Here is a 25,537-nt window from a genome sequence, read left to right on the forward strand (position 1 = left end):
AGGCAGTCCTGGAGGTATTCTGGTCCGATGCCATGAAGGGCTTTATAGGTCATAACCAACACTTTGAATTGTGACCAGAAACCGATCGGCAACCAATGCAGACTGCGGAGTGTTGGTGTGACATGGGCATATTTAGGAAAGCCCATGATAGCTCTTGCAGCTGCATTCTGCACGATCTGGAGTTTCCGAATGGATGCACCCACCTTTCTGCTGGTTATCCTCTTCTTTCTCTTTCCTTCCATATTTCCCAGTATTATAAACTTCTCATTCTTTAATCAATTCCAAAGGACTGATTTTTACATGTGCTACTAAGATGGAGGATATGGACAGGCAAAACTTACTTCTGCTATGCAGGTTAAGATAATCAGGCAGAGCTTTCCACTATGGAGTCGGTGTTCATCTGCAAATGAATATGAAGATACATATAAGCCATCATTCCTTAGCATGTGAGAAGGTCAATATGAAAATCAGAAATCACACAAATCTATAAGCACAATAGAGCAAGCAAGAGATGATACAACATAGTAGTTCAAAAGTATTACCTAGGGTCCCACAATAATAACAAGGATTTTGCTATTTTTGTTTTTAACCCTGGAACTATCTTATAGTCTTCAGCGCTAGTATTTTCCACTGTTAAAGAGATAATGATTCTCCTGACTATCAAACAATACCCAGAATTGCCATTGGCCCCATACTAGTAGTAGGTTCTCAATGACCTACCCAAATGAATCTTGGTTTAATAAATCAGGAATTGCATGACTTTCATACACTTTCAAACTGCTCTTTTGCTCTATCTTCCTGATGAGAAAGCAGATTACTATTCTATATTAATCATAACATCTTTAGTCAATCTTAATTTTTTGCAACATGTGGATCATTTTCTGAGTACATGTCACTGTACAGCTCTGTAGAGGTATCTTCTTTCAATATCAGTAACACATTTCACCTCCACAGGTGACAATTGAAAAACAAGCTAAAATGCTTTTTCCAGAAACAGCAGCTCCAAGAGACCCATAATACTTTAGAGTCTTGTTATCTTTTCACTGCAAAATCCAGATTTACTGCTCAGGTGTCACAGTTAAGTCTCATTATTGGGAACACTATATGCATTATTCCTTCATGCCAAGCATTCTGCATTCAAACAGGGAGCAAATGAAAATTTTTATACTAAAAACGAAATTTAAATCAATCCATGACTTGCAGAAATTATTATTTTAACACAATATAGAGAAAAATGTTTAATGTTTATATATGTAGTTATTCAAACTGCAGTGCAAATGTAAAAGGAACTGCATAATGCTATTTTGGTAAGTTTAGGAACTCATCATTTAATTCAATGGCATAGCCTGGACATTACAAATCAGGTAGGTTTAACCAAAGCGGGGTAAATCAGAATGTTCAAAAACACTATAAGCAGTGTCTCATATTTAACTTTCTAGAAATAAACCAATTTGAACTTATGATTTCAGATAGTTTATAATTCCCATTTTAATGATATCATATCACAAATCCCAAAATCCTGGTGTGGTTTTATAATTAGATCACCAATGCATGAAGTTGTAAAGTAAAAACAACCAAAATGCAAACCATTAAAGAAACATGCTTCAAGCTCATTCACCCATATTTGCTTTCTCCTTCCATCTCATCCATGGCAATATTTTTCCCCCATGACCACTAATGTCTATTTCAACTCAAGACTGCAAGGCAGAGGTCAGCATCTGACCTCATATGCAAAAAAAGTAAGCATAATACTTGGATAGCCAATGTCATAGAAAAGCAAATGTGATTCTCTAAAAGAAAATCCCCAAGAAGAACATATACTACTTGTTTAGCAACTATCACAGTGATTGTTCACAAATGCATCATTTCTGAAAAATAGCAAAAAAACATTTTTGACCAACATGCACACCTAACAACCAATTTTTTGCATCTGAGCAATGCATGCCAGATTGAGGAAAAATGCCAATGTTGCTGCATGGGAGAACTTTGTCTAACTGAAATAGCAGCAACCAGAAGTCTCCTTTTCTCTATCATATGGTCCATTTAGTGACTTTTTTGCTTAACAAGAAAGGTGCTGGCATAGGTTTAAGTCATTAAATGAGGACTGGCTGAATTCACCATTTATTTTTCTATGAAAATGCAGCCAGGCAAAATCCACAGAAACTGTCCGGGAGGGCTGGGGTGGGGAGTTACACTTTTGAACAGATATCCCCCAAAAGACATACAGTATTAGGCAAAAGAAATTTCATTACTGTATATATATATATGGGCATAGATAAACAGATATATTACTACAGACTCTCTCTCTCTCTCTCTCGGTGTGGGTGTGTAATACACATGCATACACATAGATAGAGAAGTATTGGGTTGAAGAGGTGAGGTAAAAACTCAACAATTATGCACTTTAGTTCTCTGAAGGACTTCTCGCCTTATTCAACAAACAATCAAAATAATGCATGAATACAGCCAATGTAACATAAAACTGTAAGTTTGCCTGTGCATCTTTGTGCACAGGCCATTATGGCTTAGCCAGTTGAAATGAATACATAGTTATCCACCCACAGCATTGCTAGGGTAGCTATGAAGCATCACATGCGTTTTGAAGAGTTCATGATGTTTATTCTCAACTTAGATTTCTGTCTTATGCAGTATTCTCTTTGGGGTATTCTCAGAAATCCAGTGTTATATACCGCTCTATCCTTTGCTTTCTTAGATATAATTGTCTACTGTTTTATTTCCTTGGAAGGGCATGACAAATCTCTTGTGCACATTTTCTTCTATATTTGGGTTTTCCCTTCTTCAGCATCAAAGCTCCTTGATCTCTTATAATTGTCATCTGGCAATAAGAAATCAGTTCATACTGTCAGTCTGAAGAAATGTATTATCCGTGATGAATTAGATTGTTTTATGCAGTCAAATTAGTAGCGAGCTCCCACACACACACACACACACAATTGATTTCAAAAATGCAAAGCTGTATTGATACAGCTGCCTACCTTTGGTATCCTGCATGACAATAGAACTGTACTTTAAGAAGGTTATCAGTAGATTGCTTGTCTGCTCGTCAGCATCCAAGGGCAGCTCTACCGTGCTTATGACTGGGGAAAAGTCGAAGAAGGTTTACTCATGAGTAGAACTGAACCATTCTGAAATCCCTCCGAGTGAAGGTAAAACAACATGTTTCTATTATTAAATATTACAAACATTTGTCTTTACTTTAACAATTGTTTATGACATCAGGCAGGACCATAGCAATAGCACTTAGACTTATATACCGCTTCACAGTGCTTGACAGCTCTCTCTAAGCGGTTTACAGAGTCAGCATATCGCCCCCAACAATCTGGGTCCTCATTTACCAACCTCGGAAGGATGGAAGGCTGAGTCAACCTTGAGCCTGGAGAGATTTGAACTGATTACTACAGCCAGAGATCAGCAGAAGCAGCTTGCAGTACTGCACTCTAACCACTGCACCACCAAGGCTCATTGTAGATTATCAATTTGGAGACAAGAAAAATCAAGCCTCATTGCCATTGGAACCCAAAAAATAATGAAACGGGGTCACTCCCAAATAAAGCACATAATATTTCTCTCAGACAGGAATTTTTTATGGTTGTTCCTTGGCATTTGTGAAACTATTTATTATTTTGTAATGCTCATATGCTTGTTTAATTTTACAGTTATTACTGCTCTGGAGGCTACTCAAAAATCAGATACAATTAGAGCAAATTTAAGCCCAGCACAATGGGTCCCAAATAGATATTATATTATCTGCCTGTCTCTGAGGCAAAAATAATCTGATGGGACCTAGGAGATGTGGTTCTTCTGTGACAGAATCTGCTCTTTAAATAATACTGTTCCTTCGCCTACCCTCCCCACAATTAGGATTAGTCCAACTTTGTTAGTCTTCCAGAAATTTTTAAAAACCTGGTTTCTCCTCCAGGCAATGAGACAGGATTATGTATGAATCTATTTTTTGGGAGATAGTATGCATGTTATATAGCCCAAGCTGTGTGTGATCTAATGCATTGGTTATGGCTTTTGTTTCTTTTTTGTATGTTTTTTAAAAATTCTAATTATTATTTTTGGGAGATTTTTAACTCAATGTGTGCCACCTGAAATTGTAATTACACAGATCTGGAGGGCATAATAAATGTTCTAAATAAATACTATTTGAAACATTAGAACAGTTTTTAATGTGTGGTACAAGTCGAAAGCAACAGAACTAATCCAAGACTCAAGATTTATTTTGCCAAATCTGGCAACGGATAAAGTACTCAGGATCATAAGTACTCTGGGCTATATTCTTCAAGATATAAACTGCCCTTTGACTTTGAAATGGCTATATCTAGTATAAACTGTAAAAAAAACTGTATAGTTTTTTAAGGGAAATAAATACTGGGGAGTAAGAAAATATGGACACATTCATTGAGTCCCTGAAAATACAGGAAAAGGATGAAAACCATAAATAAAGTCAGGTCTATATTGAAACAGGCCAAATAAGAATTCCTTTTATAACATTAATTAATCTCCAGGAAATAGGAAAGTAGCACTCTGTGCATATTTGCCACAATTTGGATTTGTCTGTGTAAATTAGAAAATGGGAGGAAAAGAGAATTGAAGACATGCACACAAATTTTGCCTGCTACATTAAAAAAAAAAAGTATGTGGGCAGATATATTTGCAATGAATAATATGAAAGAAGCTCAAGCAGCTCTCACCCCTTAGCATCATATAGAATATGTACACAGAGAGGTAGAAGACAGAATTATTTTTCAAAAAAAATATATCTTAGGCTTTTAATATCCATAGCAACGAAGAATTTATCTTCTCAGAGAAGAATACTCTTCTACCAGGATGCCAGAGTGACCTTAATAACAGCTATTACAGTAAAAGATTCTGTTCTCACTCAAATGCTTATAAGGTTTTATGAAATATATCTTATTTTTTCCATTAAGGTATCTGTAATACATAAAGAAGTTAACACATACAGGGCAACTAAGCAATTGGATACAGACAACTGATCCTATCATCTAGGATGGTCATCCCTATCTTCATGTCCACAACCATGTACATGCCACCAGCCTAAGAACAATGTCTTAAGACATAAAAATAAGAGAGATTCTCACCTGGGAACAATTCATGATAAAGCCAGGTAATATCATGGCTCTATAAGCTATTCCTTATAGAGGATTGCAGGATCTATAAGCCCTTACACTTTTCTGCATATAAGGGCCACTTATTCTCTTCTCAAGTACAAAAATGCATGTATTCAAGCATGTATAGAAAATAGAACAGCTCACCATCAGAAGAAGGTGGTGTGGTTCCAAGTGGAGTAACGGGCGTAGTTGGAATTGGGCTTTCTGGCATTGTCACTAAACCAATTTCAGGATGACTCTAGGAATTAAAGACATATCCAAATAAATCTACATTCAGTGATACCTGTACTACCTTAAGTACCCTTAATTTCACCCTGTTCCTGATATTGCAGCTATTTTTCTTCTACTATCTTATCTCACCTACGATCCTTGCTAGAATCTGTCATTTGCATGTGTGTAAGAAATTACTGGAAAGCTTTTGAAAAATTAAGTCTCTTAAAATAAATCTTCTTACAAAAGTTCTTATGAAAGCAACATTTCCTTCCCCCTTCTTCCATTCCCTCTCTTAATATATTCCTGATTATATAGCAAGTCAATGCATCATGTTGCTACCCTGCTGCTTAACCCAGGTGTTTCAGGAGAACACAAGGCTATACAAATATTATTGTTACCTGTTCTGCCTGCCTGCTTCTATTAGTTCTGTCTACATTTCATCTCAGTCAGCTCACCATCTAATTACTGATTTAACTATAGGGTTCCATTTGTAATACTGTCATCCATAAAAACAAGCAAGACTTTACATCAGCATACTATTCTATTTTATGCTCAACTGTGGAATAATGGTCTGTTTTACAGAATACCTTTCATATCAACATATTTCCAAATGCTCTCTCGGCAGCAAGCAGATCTGAAATGCATTTTTGAATTACCAATCTGTTTTTAATTGTACAATATTTCATGTAAGTTAATAAAGAGGCCTGCTATGGCAGAAATTTTGAAAGCTGGGTTTATTAATGGATTCTTATAAGGATTAACTAACATTTTTCTCAATTTTTGAAATTAACCTCCAAGGCCAATTTTGAAATAAACTGTCCATTGAAAATAATACACACAAATGACTCCATTTACATAGTTTAATGACTTGGGTTCTCTTATAATCAGGTTTTATAACTCTTCTTCCAGATAAGTGTAACAGCACCGCCTAGCAGCAAGATGCTGGTGTGGCAATTCTGAAATTTAAGCTTGCACTAACTGCAGTAATTCCTATATTGTTCAATTGAAAATGCTTTAGCTGATGTGTATCCTGCACCGCACTGCTCTAAAACATCCAGGGCATACAAAAATGAACAAAGCAACTCTCATACATAAATTATTATTTTCATCATAGCTATGATCCCAACATCAAAGAAAACATGTATGTAAGCTACTCATATCTTTATGCTATATTTATTATTTATGATACAGAGTTTCTTTTTAAAATGACACAGTACACCTTGAAATATTTATCTGGAGCAACGTAAGTATACTAGCAGCATGATTAAAATTTGATTTTATTCAGACTCATCTAAGCCACATTTGAACCAGTGTTCACCACATACAACAACAGCTAAAAGAACAAAACTCAGAATGGCAGAAATAAATTATATCTATTTTTTGCAAGTTTCTACAAATTCTGCATAAATAAAAGGAAAATACTGGAGATTGATCCCTACCAGAATTTTCAAAGCACTTTAAATGAAGGGAAAGATGTTGTATAGTTTTGGATTCTAATTAGCTGACAGATAGCATGAATCAAGAGGTTCACAACTATGTGTGATATTCTTGACTCAATTTAGAGACAATTTTATATGTTCCAGGTCTACTTATCTTCCCTTCCCTTCATAAACATGGCCTGAAGAATTCAAAGGGGAATGAAGTACTATTCTGTACAACACTGGCTTATTGTGTAGCATATTATAGCATACATGTTGACCAAATGAGTAAATAAATTCAAAATTAATTTCTTTCTTGATTCAGTAATTGATTGTGATATTTGTCAGATTTAAATCTCATCTTTTGTACAGGAATACAAAACAACACTTTATACTGAATCCATCTTTTTCCTATTTATCTCCACAACAGAATTCGGTGAGAAAGTTTGAGTGAGACAAAGTGACTGGCCAAAATCACTCCCTGACTTTCTGTAGCTGAACTGAGACTACAACCTAAGTCTCATGGGGCCACTCCAACACTACAATCTATAGAGACTACCCTGGTTGACCCACCCCATTTTGGGCCAGGAACTGTATTGGTACTTGATCAGCATCCTGTCTTGTTTGGGGAGAGGGAGCAAACAGGAATGCTTTAAATATTCCAATTAAAGGAACATATTTTCCAACTTCCCAATCAAAACATTAGCAAGTTACTGAGATCAAACAGAGCACTTAACAAATACACAAACAGGATGAGTTTAAATCTCTGTTGGAGCAGCTACCTTCAAAGGTCTAAGCTATTTTTCGATTTGGATTCTACAGGCTCCTCGGCCGTACAAAAATGAATTATACTACACCTGTGCCAATACAGTGATAAAGTTTCGATTCAAGTGAACAGCTTCATAAAGAGCCAATAGAATAGCTTCATTAGTTCTACAAAAAAAGAGCAGAAGAGAAACACATTTACTGTGGTAATGAAATTTCTTGGAACCCTTTGACAAGTTACAGTAAGGGGAAGAGACTGTTTTGGACCCTCAGACAAAACAAAAGAACCCACAAAACAGAAGCATGAATCATTTCAGAGTGTTTTCTCATACTTATTGTGTTAATAAGCCATTTTGTCATATAGCATAAATAACTGTACAGTGGAACCTCAAGATACGAACCTAATTGGTTCCAGGGGGAGGTTCGTAACACGAAAGGTTCGTAAGACGAAACATTGTTTCCCATAGGAAACAATGTAAAGTCAATTAATCCGTGCAACAACAAAAAAAACACGCAAAAAACCGCTGCCGCCCGGCTGTCACCTTTTAAAACAGCCCGGGGGCTGTTTTAAAAGGTGACAGCCGGGCAGGGGGGCTTCCCAGCAGCCTCCCGAACCTGGAAGTTTGGCAAAAGTTCGGGGTTCGGGAGGCTCCGGGCCGCATTCGCCTTCCTCCGCCACCACCAGCATCCAGCTCTTCCTCCGCTTCTCGCTTCTCTACAAAATGACAGCCGGGCGGCGGCCTGGAAGCTGGGAGGGGGGCGGAATATGGGAGGAGAGAGGCAGCCTCCATGCTTTTCTTTCGGCGGAGCGAGAAGCAGAGGGGGAGCTGGATGCTGGTGGTGGCGGAGGAAGGCGAATGCGGCTTGGAAGCTGGGAGGGGGGGCGGAATATGGGAGGAGAGAGGCAGCCTCCATGCTTTTCTTTCGGCGGAGGAGCTAAGTGGCCAAAGACGTTACGCCCCCCTCCCAGCCTCCAAGCCGCATTCGCCTTCCTCCGCCACCACCAGCATCCAGCTCCTCCTCTGCTTCTCGCTCCGCCGAAAGAAAACCATGGAGGCTGCCTCTCTCCTCCCATATTCTGCCCCCCTCCCAGCTTCCAAGCCGCATTCGCCTTCCTCCGCCACCACCAGCATCCAGCTCCCGGCCAAGCAGCCAGGGAAGCTGAGCCGGGCGTGGCGGGGAACATCGGCGCGGGAGGCAGGAGACAGCCGCCGTCACCGCCATACGCGGCTCGGCTTCCCTGGCTGCTGCTCCGGTCACCCGATTGTCTCCTGCCTCCCGTGCCGATGTTCCCTGCCAAGCCCGGCTCGGCTTCCCTGGCTGCTTGGCCGGGGGGGGGCTCGGCCGAAAGGAGCTGGAGACGCAGAGCTGAACACCCCCCTTCATCCCCAAAGACCAGCCTTTTTGTCTGGGAGGGAAGATGACGTGCCGGCGGCACAGGGGCGAGGGGCAGGAGGCAAATCGCTGCGTCTCCAGCCCCTTTCGGCCTAGCCGCCCCCCCCCCCCCCCCGGCCAAGCAGCCAGGGAAGCCGGGCCGGGCTTGGCGGGGAACATCGACACGGGAGGCAGACATGTGATTTTTAACATATTGAATTCAAAAGAACTATGATCTGACATTTATGCAAACCTGTGACTAAAACAGAATGAGGAATAGATCTGATTCAAAAATTGACTCATATTCTTGTGTCAAGGTTCCAGGTAGCATCCAAACTAAATCAGAGTCCAAGTCAAAGTACTCCTCAAATTTCCAATTTATTGTCAGAGCCATCCTGGCACCTACACTGAGAAACCTGAATCTGAGTTTCCCACCCAGTTGAAAGTTCACATCCTTTGTCCCCCACCCACAAACATGTCACGTTGCCCATTCAGACTGTGCCAGCGTGGCCAGTCCTCCATCCGCTTCCGCCCAGGTGGGTGGACATAAGATGGCCTTGAACCATTCAAAATAATACTTTGTGGCTGCATCTGTTCCCTTATGAAAATCACCCCTCCCGAGTTCCCATAAACATCAGGCCTTCTATAGGTAGTGTGGCAAGCCATAATTTATCACCAACTTCTTGACACCTTGGTGGTTAGGGGAAGGGTGGTAAGCATGCATCATCCAAACAATTTATATATACTCCGATTGCATAAGCTGGTAGGTATACAGATTAAAAGCACAGGATGGTGCTCTCAGTGACTTTTCTAAACCATAATGTCTGACATTTCAAATTCATTGATTTAAATTTAATACTACCACAAGATGTTATAGACCTTTACAAGACCTTTCACATTTAATTATTTTAAATAGCTCCACCAGTCTATATTCTGTAGAGGCAGGGGTAACAAGGGGTGGTCAAGCAAGTCTTATTTGCCATTGCCACAGAATATGTTGGTAAATCAGGTAAATCATCCTCATTTAGCCATTAATCCTCATTTTTCATAGTGTTCAAGTGAAAATACCATGAAAATTACTTATTTCTCTATTCAACTTGCAACCACAATTGAATCCAAAATTTATATTGCTAAGCAAGTAATTTGTTAAATGAGTTTTTCCCCATGTTACGACAATTCTTGCCACATTTGTTAACTCAAATCACTGCAGTTGTGAAGTTAGTGACACGGTTGGTAAGTGAATCTGGCTTCTCCATTCATTTTGTCAGAAAGTTGAAAATGAGGTCACATGGCCACACGATGCTACAACTGTCATAAATGTGAATCGACTGTCATGCATCTGAATATAAATGCCGTGACCATGGGAATGCTGCAACCATCAAAAGTGTGAAAAATCGTCGCAAAGTTACTTTTTTTCAGTGCCGCTATACTGTAACTTTGAATGGTCACTAAGCGAACTGTTGTAAGTCAAGGACTGTCTGTAATATCCTGGATATGGAATATTATAGACCAGGGGTAGGCAAAGTTGGCTCTTCTATGACTTGTGGACTTCCAACACCCAGAATTCCTGAGCCAATCATGCTAGCTCAGGAATTCTGGGAGTTGAAGTCCATATGTCATAGAAGAGCCAACTTTGCCTACCCCTATTATAGACCGAATGATGCTCCCACTCCAAAATAATGCTAATTAGTCTCCTGGGTATTGCAATTCTTTCTACTTGTTCTTTGTTTTTCCAATGAATAAGAGTAGAAAAACCTGGCTTAAACACATTCAAAATGCAAATACGGCATCTGCTAGTTTGCCCTTATTCTAGATAGTATTTATGCCATTATCTACAGCACCGACTGTTGAGCTCGAAGATTAGATGCCAGTTCTACTAAGCAATAGATTATATTTTAGACTTCTTAAATTTGTCATCTGATGGATGTACTTACTGGACGGAGATTTTTTCATCAGCATCAGCAATGAACATACTGCCCACCTATGGAAAAAAAGCAGCATTGCATGACTTTAGGATATACTGAAGTCTTCCACTAACCCAGTGATGACGAACCTATGGCACGGGTGCTACAGATAGCACACGGAGCCATATCTGCTGGCATGCAAGCCGTTGCTCTAACTCAGCTCCAACATGCATGTGTGCCACCCAGCTAATTTTTGGCTAGCACAGAGGCTCTGGAAGGATGTTTTTGGCTTCCAGAGAGCCTTCGAACTGATGGGGGAGCGCTTTTACCCTCCCCCAGCTCCAGGGAAGTCTTTGGGGCCTGGGAAGGATGAAAACAAACCTTCTGGGCCCACCAGAAATTGGGAAACAGGCCATTTCTGGCCTCCAGAAGGCCACCAGGGTGGGGGAAGCTGTTTTCGCCTTCCCCAGGTATTGAATTATGGGTATGGGCACTTGTGCAAGGGCGATAGCGCATGCACACGCTCTTTCGACACCCGAGGAAAAAAAGGTTCACCATCACTGCACTTAACCTATCTGGTCCACAGAGCTAAAAGTAGTAGAGAAGCCTTGTATTTTATGTAGTCAGTATTTAAGCTCATTATAAGTTCTGCAGAAAGATTCTACATCTTTTCCTGCAAATCTCTTAGACTGGGCTCCTTGCATGTCAAGCACTGACTGACAACAGAGTCACTGATTTCTTACCATGTTAGTCAAGGCTGAGAAAAACCCGCTCTGATGTTCTTCCTCTTTGTCTCTGAACTGTCTGAACAAGAACAGCAGTGGGAGATAAAACAATAGAAGTTGCCATGAGCATCATTACAGAAAAAGAAAAATCTGTTCTGTTTTTTTTAAAAAAATACAGGTCCTTCAAATGATGCTTGGATTTATTTTAAAGGAAAGAAATAGCATCAGATGCCAATGGGAAACACAAACATTTACCTTTCTCACAAACCTGATAATGAAAGATCATTATCTAAGAACATGATTTCTAAAAGCTTTCTGAATGAAATGTTCCATGCATCCCAAAGCTGCCTATTATACAAAATATGCTTCGAGTCCTTTGTTTATTGATTTACCTTCATTTTCTCATGCAGAAACATAACCTTTTTCTATTTTTTAGCAGCACTGGTCCACAAGCTGCTTCAACAGACAAATCTCAAGGATAAAATTGGGAACTTTCCATGTAAACAAGCTGCCTGATAGTCCCCTTCTCGGGTATTTTAAAAAGTCTAAGTTAGCTTTCTCTACTATTCTTTCTTGTGCACTCTTTTTCTCTCACTACTAAAACACCAAATGGAGTTGCAATTTGGAAAAGGTGCATTTAAATTTCTGGGCAGTTCTCTTACAACAGTGAATTATTGCTAGCATAATGATGGTGGTGCACCAGTTGCAGCCCTATTTGGACCGGGAGTCACTGCTCACAGTCACTCATGCCCTCATCACCTTGAGGCTTGACTACTGTAACGCTCTCTACATGGGGCTACCTTTGAAAAGTGTTCGGAAACTTCAGATCGTGCAGAATGCAGCTGCGAGAGCAATCATGGGCTTTCCCAAATATGCCCATGTAACACCAACACTCCGCAGTCTGCACTGGTTGCCAATCAGTTTCCGGTCACAATTCAAAGTGTTGGTTATGACCTATAAAGTCCTTCATGGCACTGGACCAGATTATCTCAGGGACCGCCTTCTGCTGCACGAATCCCAGCGACCAGTTAGGTCCCACAGAGTGGGTCTTCTCCGGGTCCCGTCAACTAAACAATGCCGCTTGGCGGGACACAGGGGAAGAGCCTTCTCTGTGACGGCCCCGGCCCTCTGGAACCAACTCCCCCCAGAGATTAGAATTGCCCCCATCCTCCTTGCCTTTTATAAGCTACTTAAAACCCACCTCTGCCGTCAGGCATGGGGGAATTGAGATACTCTTTCCCCCTAGGCCTTTACAATTTTATGCATGTTTGGTTTTTTATATTAATGGGTTTTTAATCATTTTTAGTATTGGAGTATTGGATTATTATTGTACACTGTCTTATTATTGTTGTTAGCCGCCCCAAGTCCCCGGAGAGGGGCAGCATACAAATCCAATAAATAAATAAATAAATAAATAAATAAATGAAAAAGCAGAGGATGTCATTGTACATCAGCCTAAGGGAAGTCCTGTAATCTTCAAAAAAGTAAGACTGGAAACCAACCAATGTTTACCACATTGTGTTTCCCAATAGAAATGATATACTATCCTTTCCTTCAAGCAATGCACACTAGTTGATGTCAGGATATTTGAACATTACACGAAGAAGACCAAGATTTAGCTAGTCTATAGTACCAGTTTCTAATTTAAGCTGCTTTCACCAAAACTGATTTTTGACAGAACTAAATGATATACTGAGGATCAAAAACTGCAAATAAATCTGTTCTGTGAAGCCTAGCCTAAGCATTTCAAAAATCCTTTTCTTTCACAACTTTGCTCATACAAATTGCCGGTAGGAATATTAATACATTTTCTCGGGAATGTATTCATTCATTTAATTCACGAACATTCTTTAATGTGATTTACCTGTTGTATTCTGATAATGCCTGGGCAACTACAAGACCCATTCCCTGCAAAAAGAGAAAAGGAGAAAAGTCCATATAAATTAGAGTAGAGGTGCAACTCTCTGCTCCCAAAGTTTTTTAGATCATTCACAGTAACGCTTTAAAAACTTGTTAGTGAACTAAAGGCCTTGTTTTATGCAAGATTCTCACTATACTCCAAGTAAGTTGTATACAGAAGCCTCATTCCAACTGGACTCAGTCTGGTATACTGATTGGATTATAAGAATAATTATATGAAAATAATCAGTCAATGTTTTTGATTAAATTCCATAAGTAATCTTGGAAGTTTAACCTCACTTACAAGTTTGCTATGAGAATTCAATGTACAATATTCTGTCTTCAATTGGAGTGGGGGAAATGAAGGATATAAAATGCCCTAAAATTCTTCTGGAAGAGTCAAAATAATTTAACCACAGGCTTGAATCTGTTTTTTGTTTTGTTTTAAATCACGGGATCCTCAAAAGCCAGAGTTAGGATTAATAGAAATAAACACAATGTAATATGCAGCATGCATATGTACTGTAATATTATTCATATATGATATGGAACCTAAAGCACATTTGAGCATCCTTTTTAATTCATTTTTCATTTCTCACTTTATTCCTAACATTCTGTCACATAAAATTTACAACTTCATACTCACATTGAGTGTTGCTTCATCATCTATAATAGACAGTTTTACTATATAAGGATTCACAGACTACAAGAGAGAAAAGTAATGGGCTAATTTAATTATCAGCAAAATTAACAATTTCATTCAAACCTCATTTTTTTCATCACAATAAATTCATACAATTTCTATTAAAATGGTAGTTTCCTACTTTTCTGCATGTAACTCAAGTTTTCACCCTTGGCATGAAAGTATTTTCTGAAAGAAGAATCAATGCAACATTTCTATCACATATATATTTTGTAGTCATTGGCTAGTAAGACTGCAGGCAGAGTACAGAGATATATATATTTATACTTGCATAACGAAGAAGAAAAAACTAATTGCGAATAAGAGAAATTGATGGAACTGTGACAGATCTATTTAAAGTCACACATACACACACACACACGTATCTTAGATATAGATAATTTAAATTGAACTCTGTAGAGCTAATTTATGAGTGCATATATCTAAAACTGCACTACTTTAAACCCCATAGCAGTCTGCTTCTTTTGATTACAGTAGGGTTCAAAACAAAATTTCCTATACAATTTTCTTAGAGTTAAATGATGCACCAAATCACAGGCTACCAATATCTGAGAGCATATTTTCATATTCCTTAGCTTGATTTTTAGTTTTTCCATTTAAGATAATTAATGCTGTGGGTCTTTAAAAAACAAAGCAATTCATGTAAACTCACTGGCACATTAGAAGTTTAAAGTAATAACAGCCATTTCTTAGTTTATGATTAATTATTGTATTGAAATAGTATTTCAGAAGCCTAATGTTCACAGCTCAATATCAAAGACTTCTCAGCCAAAACAATGAACAAAGAATGTCTGTCACCTATGGAGTTGCCATTTTATGGTCAATAAAGTCAAATATTTATAAAGAAGGCCCTTGGTGATAGTAGAAAAGCTCTCAGTCTGACAATAAACTTAAATTCTGTACTAGTTTGGACTATTTCTATAAATCAGAATTATTTGGCAGTAAAAACTAAAAGGACCAGATGGATCAATAATAAACACCAGAACAGCCGTTTCATTAAATATGGAACATGTCTAAAACTTTATAGAAAATAAAATACTAACATCATAACACATAAAATATATTCAATTAAATTTCTTTTTTTAAACTAATGGAACAACTTAACCATCTTCAAGATTCTGGTGAAAACAGTATGATTAGCAGCAGTAGCAACCAAATTAAAAGGATCCAAGAAAGCAAATAAAAATGCATAAACACATATTTACACATATGAGCAGCAAGAAAAGTTTTTCATTATTGCAAACAGGATGCATATAACATAATTCTAGATATTATAAGAATGTTTCCCATGCCTGATTAGAAGAAATAAATATCTATTTTTTAAAAAATATGTCTCTATCTAGCATTATACATACTACCTGAAAATATTTCAGCTTCAAAGCAAAGCAAAATATAAGAGCTATTAAAGATGCCAAATTTGACAAAAGTACAATAATATTTTTATGTTTTATGCATTTTGTGCTGACTAGAGATAGCATTACTATCCCAAAGGAACCACAGAAATTAAAGAAGTCTGATAGACTTTGCTTGTTCAGTTGTAGATTTCAGCAACTTTTAGAAAACAATGAAACTCATGCCCTACATATTCATCAAAAGGTGAACATTATCAAAATATTATGTGCCACCTGAAAACTAGACCGAAGGGGCAGAGAATAGTTTAAGAATAACAGAATCTCAAAGAAACCTTTCCTTTAGAAAGACCAAAAAAATTGTTTCCAGACTAATATTTGTTTCTAAAGGGGAACGGAAACTTATATAGACTTTAAAAAAAAAGTATTTTATAAAAAAGTATCATATGTTTTATTTAATCATATGCTGCTCATTTTCAAAATTCAAGAAGGTTTGCTAAAAATGTATATAGTACAATAATATGAACAAATGCACCAGCCAAACCAAGTCACATAAATCAAAATCAATGAAAGTCAGCTAATAGGTTGCGGGCTTTAAGTTTGTTGTTGTTATTAGAGTAGAAACATAGAAACATAGAAACATAGAAACATAGAAGTCTGACGGCAGAAAAAGACCTCATGGTCCATCTAGTCTGCCCTTATACTATTTTCTGTATTTTATCTTAGGATGGATATATGTTTATCCCAGGCATGTTTAAATTCAGTTACTGTGGATTTATCTACCACATCTGCTGGAAGTTTGTTCCAAGGATCTACTACTCTTTCAGTAAAATAATATTTTCTCATGTTGCTTTTGATCTTTCCCCCAACTAACTTCAGATTGTGTCCCCTTGTTCTTGTGTTCACTTTCCTATTAAAAACACTTCCCTCCTGGACCTTATTTAACCCTTTAATATATTTAAATGTTTCGATCATGTCCCCCCTTTTCCTTCTGTCCTCCAGACTATACAGATTGAGTTCATTAAGTCTTTCCTGATACGTTTTATGCTTAAGACCTTCCACCATTCTTGTAGCCCGTCTTTGGACCCGTACTGTAGAGTACTGTACGTTGTTACACAAAGTGGCAGGTCTTTCCTCAGGACTCTATCTTTTTAATTTCCCCATCTGCTCTCAATCAAAACACAGAGAAAAAAAAAATCTACTGTACTTCACTGAAAGATTATTTTATAAATCCAGAGATTAAGCCATGAAGATTAAAACCATCACATTGTGCTGTGCTTGGAAACAAATACGGTAACCAAAGCACTGGAGTTATATTGCTACACCTGTTTGTTTCATTGGCATACCGACCACTGCATTTTGAACCAACTGCAGCTTGAACATTATTTTCAAAGGCTGCCCCATACAATGTATGTTGCAACAGCATAAAATATGTTTGAAACATAGAAAATATAGTATAACTATATCTCATATTTTTAACATGATAGCTCTATCACTTTGTTATTAAACACTAGGATCTAGGTCCTCAATTCTCCTTGGGACGATATTTTATTACCATCAACTGTATGAAGCAAACCACATCTTGTTTGCCAACTTTTAATCTACGGAAAGGAGCAGATTCATTTCCCATTGTAACTTGTATGATTGTTCATCTTTGTGAAACATAACACAATGACTGGGAATGATACTTCTCTCCAGTTATGTGTTTGCTATACAATGATGTTACTGTAGTTCTGAAACATACCCAAAACAAACAAATAGGAATCCCAGCAAGGAAAGAGACCACTCTGCAGTAACAATATATTTTCAAGAAACAAGGAAATGTAACGACCTCCAATCTAGTGTCAGCTCCAATCGGGAAGAAAGAGCTTGAGCTATTTTTCACACTGAGCTTCAAAAAAATTGAGTCTGTTCCTAATAGGTAAACTATTGCTGGAAATAGTCCTCATGCGAACAATTACTTCTAAGGAACAAGAGTCCTTTCCATTGAGGGAAAGACAGAATATTTGTCCACAATTTTTTTTGTTTTTTGTTTTACAGCTTTACCAGATTCAAGCACTCACCTCATACTTTCTGTAGTTCACTAATAACGCAAGCAGGACCACGGCCTCATAACCATGTTCCCTGCGACTAGGAAGATTGGAAAGGATCTAAAAATAAGATGAGCAAAGTTTCAATTAATCAAAACAATGTATTTCGAGGAGTCATGGATGGAAGATTTCAAAAACAAGTAGCATGATGAGCTGAAAATTTCGTATATCCAAAGTGAATTTTGTAATTAAAACTAAATTATCTTTTTTCATACAGAAATCACAAACTCAAACTTGCATGAAAAATAATGAGCAGTTTTCAGGAAATAAACAAATGGGCATAGTCCTAGATGTCCCATACAATTCTCGGAAATAAAATTCAATATCCTGTGTGATTCCTCTTGCACAAAATTATTAAATTACCCGGATGAAGAACTCTTAAAACCTACCAACATGAAAATTGCTTCAAATTCAATTATCCCACATTTGCATTTAAGCAGCATTTAAGGATCTATGTATGATTACATCAAGTGTGCTGGCAACCATTTCAGTCCTAAGGTCTGGAATGGAATGGAAACATAGCACATAGCACATAGTCATATATATTACAAGCAGGGGTGGGCTACTGCCTGGATGGGGGGGGGGGCACACAGTGGGATAGCGAAAATGGAGCTCCATCCCAGAGCACCCAATTTGCACTGAAAGATGTTGAAAGAAAATGCAGGGTGTCCTGCATAAGCCACGCCGACAGTGTAGTAGTAAAAATTTTGGTAGCCCTTCACTGATTACAAGGGTACTGCAGAAGAGAAGCCTTGTCCTTCTTACTCCTAAAAATCCTATTCTAGTTTCCCTACTATGCCTACCCAGATGAAGGCAGAACAAAGCAGCCAAAAATTCATGTAGTCCATGGGCTACTCACAATGCATAAAATTGCTTTATCACAGATTAGGAGCCAGAGATAGAGGAGAATAAGGAGATTTACCTGTAAGATAGCTTCAAAAATACTATTAATCATCACATACTCCAGAATTGTGTTCTGACTGATATTATCTGTCACCTGAGTAAAATAAAAGAATTTGGGATTTTTAGAGTTTTCCAGTTCCAAAATAATTCAAACATGCTCTTATCACTTTCAAGAAATACATCTGTGCATGTTAAAATCCAACAGTTTGGGGGGGGAAAGGTCTCTCAATTGTATCTTTTATTAAATTCTCACATAAAGATTTCTTTGATGTATGTGTTTCATACGCGTCTATTGTTATCCCAAGATTATGGATTTTGGGTACATTAAACATCATACAGATAAACATGTTGCTTAGTAGAAGGTTTATTTTGCCTTCATGGTACAATTTTCCTTAATGATTTGTTGCAGGCGTTAGCCTTGTGAATGTTTTCTAAACAGCAAATTCTGAAACATTTCTTTGGTAATAATTATAATACTTAATACTGGAAATAAAGCCAGCAGAGTTGCACAATTGAACAATGAGTAAAGGAAATGTTAAAGATTATTAAATTGAACTAAAATCACATTGATGTCTAATACCAATGAACTTCTTATAATTCCATTAGTTTTAATTCATTTTAGTTGTCATTGACATCTTTTTCTTCTTTATTTCCATTTTCTTGTTTGTTTGTTTGTTTGTTTGTTTGTTTGTTTGTTTGATTGATTTGGATGACCAAAATTGGGGGTTCAATTCATATTGTATGAATTCATTTAAACACATTAAAGCAGGGTCTATATATGGAAGCACCTTCATAACTGAAGCAAAAAAGGACCTTCTCATTAATATAGCTAATTCCATAATTAGATTTTTTTTAAAATTGATTTAGAAGGCTGTGATATAAGTCGCCAAAGTTACTAAGAATTGGGCAGGATTCAATGAAAAATAAATTATTTTATTTATTTGTAAAACTTGTTATACTGTATTGATTAACACATTACTTCAGTGGCTTATAATAGTTTAAAGGTATATTTTCCATATTTTCAAAATAAATATTTTTCTATAGTTAACACAACATTAAATATTACTTACAGTTACCAAACAAAGTAAAAGTTTCAGGCACAAACTCTTGAGACTTTCAGAGCCTTCTGCACAAAGTAATGCATCCAAACTCTCCATCAGATTCTAGAAAAGAGAACAGTTATTATAATTTCTTGCAAACTCAAGTTGCTTCTAACCTTCACTATGCTATGCTTCTATGATCTACTGAATCCCTTTTTGTCGGATTTATATACAATATTTTATGCAAAAGATGGTAAATATCTAAGTCTTAAAGAACTATATGCTACTCTGTGGTCCTGATAAAACATTAAAGAAGCTACTTATTATCATGTTGTAACTTTCTGTTATTTCTTTGACAATCAAAATAGAAACATAGGAACATAGAAGACTGACGGCAGAAAAAGACCTCATGATCTATCTACTATTTAAAATAGCCCTTATACTATTTTCTGTATTTTATCTTAGGATGGATATATGTTTATCCCAGGCATGTTTAAATTCAGTTACTGTGGATTTACCAACCACATAGGCTGGAAGTTTGTTCCAAGGATCTACTACTCTTTCAGTAAAATAATATTTTCTCATGTCGCTTTTGATCTTTCTCCAACTAACTTCAGATTGTGTCCCCTTGTTCTTGTGTTCACTTTCCTATTAAAAACACTTCCCTCCTGAACCTTATTTAACCCTTTAACATATTTAAATGTTTCGATCATGTCCCCCCTTTTCCTTTTGTCCTCCAGACTATACAGATTGAGTTCATGAAGTCTTTCCTGATACGTTTTATGCTTAAGACCTTCCACCATTCTTGTAGCCCGTCTTTGGACCCGTTCAATTTTGTCAATATCTTTTTGTAGGTGAGGTCTCCAGAACTGAACAGTATAGAATACTGAACACAGTATTCCAAATGTGGTCTCACCAGCGCTCTATATAGCGGGATCACAATCTCCCTCTTCCTGCTTGTTATACCTCTAGCTCACAGCATATATAAAAACAGAACAATAATGTAAATCCAATTAATGATGAGAAGGAATCCAGTTTTGAAGGATTTTAACTCTTAGGTTTTAGCTTTGTTCCTGATCGAGCTACTTTTTTTACTTTTTAATTTATTGTTAATATTGTTAATTTGTTTACCCTCTTTTAAATTTACAGAGCTAGTTTACTGGTTTTCTTTAAAATAAATATTCTAAAACATGTCTCAATTAATGTAATTTTATTGTTTTCCATTTTTATAAGTTACCAGTAGCCACTGCATTTTCTAACCTCGGCTTATACTCGGGTCAATACGTTTTCCCAGTTTTTGTGGCAAAAATTGGTGCCTCGGCTTATACTCGGGTCGGCTTATACTCGAGTATATACGGTAAATACATTTTGTCAGTATCTAGACTCAGAGCTATCAGGAAGCGAGGAAGAGAAAGAAGCATGTTATTCCATGCACAAGATACTCTGCCAAATGAATACATGTCTATTTTTGAACAGCACACCAAAATTTCTTAAGGATGAGTAAAATCTAGCCTGTAAATCAAATAAAGTCAAATTTCTTCTCCAAGTGGGACTGATTTTCTCTCCCTTAGGACTGAAAAACTTTAGTCTCTGAGGACTACGGGCTAGAAAAAATATTTTTTTTGAACTCTGGATGACAGGAAAATAAACTTTTTCCCCTCTGTGCAGGAGCATACCAGAAACAATGCTTCCTTTCATCCCATTCCTGCTCCTGCAGTAGGAGAAATGCAGCAACATTGAACAATGGAGGAAGAACAGCTGAGGCCACAGTGGACTTTCCAAGATAAATGGGGTTCTCCTGCCCGCAAATCCATGCTTAACATCATGTGACTAATTCACAAGTCAACGTAACAGGCTTGTTATTAGAATGAAAACGAAATCCGTTATTTCAATATAGCAAGCTCTCACCTTCATGCACAATTCAGCTTTGTCAAAGCCCATTAGCATATTGATGATGTCAAAGCCAGATGTGGATTTGTTTTTCTGATGAACCCCACGGATCAGCGCACATAGTGTCTGCAGCAGAAAACAAAAACTCATGCATGCAGGAATTGTGAGGCAAAGCTTCCTGGAAAGTGAAAACTGCCATCCCCAATGCAGAAATTTAAATTTATGGTACAGTATTTGGGTTTTTAAAAGTATGATACCCTAGATCTCATTGAGTGAATTTCAATGCCATAAATACAATAGGATGCCACCAGAAATTCATTTGTATTTTCTCTTTTCCATCAATAAGCAAACAAAACTTTCAAAGGCAGAAAGAAGATATTTCACTGGCTTCACTTATAGTTTCTTACAAATCCATGAAATTGACATCAGCAGAAGAATTTCACTGGCTTCACTTATAGTTTCTTTCTGATATTTTATCAAAGTTTATAACCTGTAAACTCTCCTGAATCATCTAACAATAAAAAAGGAAAAGATATTATCATTGCCTAAGATATTAAAGTAAATAAAAAGGAATGCTTGATTCAGCATACTGAACCAACAGACGTTTGCCCAGGTTCGCCTGGTGCACCAGTTGCGGCCCTATTTGGACAGGGAGTCATTGCTCACAGTCACTCATACCCTCAACACCTCGAGGTTCGATTACTGCAACGCTCTCTACATGGGGCTACCTCTGAAAAGTGTTCGGAAACTTCAGATCGTGCAGAATGCGGCCGCAAGAGCTATCGTGGGGCTACCTAGATTCGCCCACGTTTCTGCAACACTCCGCGGCCTGCACTGGCTGCCAATCGGTTTCCAGTCACAATTCAAAGTGTTGGTAATGACCTTTAAAGCCCTACATGGCACGAATCCCAGCGGCCGATAAGGTCCGACAGAGCTGGCCTTCTCCGGGTCTCGTCGATCAAACAATGTCGTTTGGCGGGCCCCAGGGGAACAGCCTTCTCTGTGGCGGCCCCGGCCCTCTGGAATCAACTCCCCCCAGAGATTAGAACGGCCCCCACCCTCCTTGTCTTTCGCAAATTACTCAAGACCTATCTTAGTCGCCAGGCATGGGGGAGTTAGGATATTCCTTCCCCTAGGCCATTGCAAGTTATGTATGGTATGTTTGTGTGTATGTTTGGTTTTTATAAGGGTTTTTAGTTGTTTTATTAAATTGGATTGTTACATGTTGTTTTTGTTGTTAGCCGCCCCAAGTCTGCGGAGAGGGGCGGCATACAAATCCAATAAATAATAATAATAATAATAATAATAATAATAATAATAATTTTAGTTGTCTCAATAATGCAGACTAATTACTTCATTAGCACTAACATAACTGATTATTAGTCAGTTCTTAAGTTTTGCTTAATGAAAGCCAAGGGAAATTCAAAGCACCTGTAACGCGTTGACCACTCTGATTGGATGCTCTTCTCCTAACGCCCAGATGCAACGCTGGAACAAGCAATTAATGTTATCTTTTATCTTCATTAGCTCTTCACCATCCAAAGATTCCAACTTTCCTTCCAGATATTCCAAATTCACCTGACAGGCAAGAGGTAGAGCTTAAGATGATGGGTGGAATTACGGAGGGCAAGAAAAACTAGAAATTGATCATTGTAAGATTAAACAAAAAGAAACTGTTTTACTCTTCAGTATATTACCTTCATGAGGAAGAGCTCCTCCCAAAATCGAGGGTTGTATTTACTGGGATCTTCTGTCTGAAAGGGAATGGGATCACTATTACAGTGATGGCTATAAACTGAAGATAACCAATTTAGTTTTACATTACAGTGTTCCCTTGATTTCCGCGGGGGATGCGTTCCGAGACCGCCCGCGAAAGTCGAATTTCCGCGAAGTAGAGATGCGGAAGTAAATACACCATTTTTGGCTATGGACAGTATCACAAGCCATCTCTTAACACTTTAAACCCTTAAATTACCATTTCCCATTCCCTTAACAACCATTTACTCACAATTATTACTGGTACTCACATTGAATAAGACACTTAGTGATCCTGATATTTATAAACATAATTATTTATTAACAATAATTATTTTTGTTGTTATTTATTTGCAAAAATTATTAGTTTTGCGATGACATATGATGTCATTGGGTGGGGAAAACTGTGATATGGGAAAAAAACTGCAAAGTATTTTTTAATTAATATTTTTTGAAAAACCGTGGTATAGGCCAGTGTTTCCCAACCTTTTTTGAGCCGCGGCACATTATTCATATTTTCAAAATCCTGGGAAACACTGAAAGGGGGGGGCGGGGCGGGGGGGGCGGGCTAAAGAAAAGTTTGGATTAAAAAAACCTCTCTCTTCCTCCCTTTTGCTCTATTTCTCCCTCTTTCTCTCTTTTCCTTCCTTCCCTTCTTTCTCTCTCTCCATCCCTCTTTCTTTCTTTCTTTCTTTCTTTCTTTATTCCTCTCTTTTTTGCTCTCTTTCTCTCTCCCTCCTTCCCTTCCTCTATGTCTTTCTCTCCCTTGCTCTCTCTCTCTCTCTGTCTCTCTTGCTATCTCTTTCTTGCTTTTTTCTCTCTCTCTTGCTCTCTCTCTCTCTTTCACTGTCTTGCTATATGTCACTTTCTTTCTCTTTGCCTCTCTTGCTATCTCTCTTTCTTTCTCTCTCTTTCTCTCTCTCTGTCTCTCTTGCTATGTCTCTCTTTCTTTCTCTTTCTCTCTCTCTCTGTGCCTCTCTTGCTAAGTCTCTCTTTTTCTCTTGCTATGTCTCTTTCTTTTTCTCTCTCTCTGCCTCTCTTGCTATGTCTCTCTTTCTCTCTCTCTTTCTCTATCTCTCTTTCTCTGCCTCTCTTTCTTGCTCTGTCTCTCTTTCTCTGCCTCTCTTGCTATGTCTCTCTTTCTCTCTCTCTCTGCCTCTCTTATATGTCTCTCTTTCTTTCTCTCTCTCTCTCAGCTGACTGCAAGCGGGAGCCCTGACGGCGGCAGCTGGACGTGCTGCTGGACACCGTATATGCCAGGCCCGCAGCGCCAGCATGTACGACGTCCAGCAGCACGTCCAACCGCCACCGTCAGGGCTCCCGCTTGCAGTCAGCTGAGAGAGAGAGAGAGAGCGCTCCCTCTCGCCACCGCCATCTCCCCGCGACTGCCTGCGGCCGCTGCGGCCACCCCCCCCACTCCCATCGCCAGTGCCCTCCCGCCGGGCCACAAAGGACACTTGCCGTCGACGCCAGAGAAGCTCCAGCTGGGCGGGGCGCTGCCGGTACTTCCGTCCTGGGGCTCCCGCTCGCAGCTGTCAACCGGCTCCTGCTCGATGCCGCGGTTTTCAGCGCTCTCCTGCTGAGCCCCAAAGAAGGAAGGCGGGAAAAAGGCGCGAAGAATGGAGCTCTCCTTCTTCCTGCCTTCCTTCTTTGGGGCCCAGCAGGAGAGCGCCGAAAACCGCGGCATCGAGCAGGAGCCGGAGGACAGCTGAGAGCGGGAGCCCCAGGACGGAAGTACCGGCAGCGCCCCGCCCAGCTGGAGCTTGGCGGCACACCTGGCCATGTCTCGCGGCACACTAGTGTGCCGCGGCACACCGGTTGGGAAACGCTATTCGTGAAGTTCGAATCCGCAAAAATCGTATATTTTATACGATAAACAATAACAATCGTATATTGTTAACAGTCTGCCCCTGAAAGTAAAAACATAAGATAATATTTGATTAAGGAAGATTAGTCTTCGTTCTCATTCATGCTACAGGACGTTATAATGCTTGAATATGAACTCTGTTATGATGAAAGAAAAATAAATCCAGTACTTACCGTAAAGATCTCATCATACATTAACACAACCTTCTCTTTCAGGGGTTTCTTACTAGATGAAGATTTCCGAAGTAGTCCACCTTTTTTCTCAGATTGTGCCATGGCTTACAACCTGTAGACTGAAGAAAATGGTAGACATCAAGGAAATCAATCCTAAGAAAATTTCCTCAACACTTACATCTTTATAATTTCTTCTGATTGCTTTTACAATTTCTCAGAAGCAACCCGTACCGTTAAGGGTTTTTGGTGCTCTCTGAGCTTGGTTGTTTTTTCTGCAGATGTTTCATTACCCAAACTAGGAAACATCAGTAAT

General features: G+C 38.5%; 1 protein-coding gene across 2 annotated transcripts in view; it reads right to left on the reverse strand.

The window, feature by feature from the left end:
* ARMH3 (armadillo like helical domain containing 3) overlaps positions 1-25,537 on the reverse strand; it is a 176,754-nt gene that overhangs the window by 145,003 nt on the left and 6,214 nt on the right. Inside the window, exons 3-17 of one of the 2 annotated variants that reach the window (XM_070752882.1) lie at positions 25,225-25,343; positions 23,127-23,183; positions 22,861-23,007; positions 21,448-21,555; positions 19,570-19,662; positions 18,519-18,593; positions 17,570-17,656; positions 14,101-14,157; positions 13,420-13,463; positions 11,574-11,634; positions 10,861-10,907; positions 7,645-7,720; positions 5,301-5,394; positions 2,997-3,098; positions 342-400 (exon numbers count right to left, since the gene is read on the reverse strand). In XM_070752882.1, coding sequence (XP_070608983.1) covers positions 342-400; positions 2,997-3,098; positions 5,301-5,394; positions 7,645-7,720; positions 10,861-10,907; positions 11,574-11,634; positions 13,420-13,463; positions 14,101-14,157; positions 17,570-17,656; positions 18,519-18,593; positions 19,570-19,662; positions 21,448-21,555; positions 22,861-23,007; positions 23,127-23,183; positions 25,225-25,326 — 1,209 coding nt within the window. In that variant the 5' untranslated portion in view covers positions 25,327-25,343. The remainder of the gene's footprint in view (positions 1-341; positions 401-2,996; positions 3,099-5,300; positions 5,395-7,644; positions 7,721-10,860; positions 10,908-11,573; positions 11,635-13,419; positions 13,464-14,100; positions 14,158-17,569; positions 17,657-18,518; positions 18,594-19,569; positions 19,663-21,447; positions 21,556-22,860; positions 23,008-23,126; positions 23,184-25,224; positions 25,344-25,537) is intronic. The other variant, XM_070752883.1, reaches the window with a different exon arrangement.

This window comes from Erythrolamprus reginae, chromosome 5, assembly GCF_031021105.1.
Source record: "Erythrolamprus reginae isolate rEryReg1 chromosome 5, rEryReg1.hap1, whole genome shotgun sequence".
In the NCBI taxonomy this organism is placed as follows: Eukaryota; Metazoa; Chordata; class Lepidosauria; order Squamata; family Dipsadidae; genus Erythrolamprus; species Erythrolamprus reginae.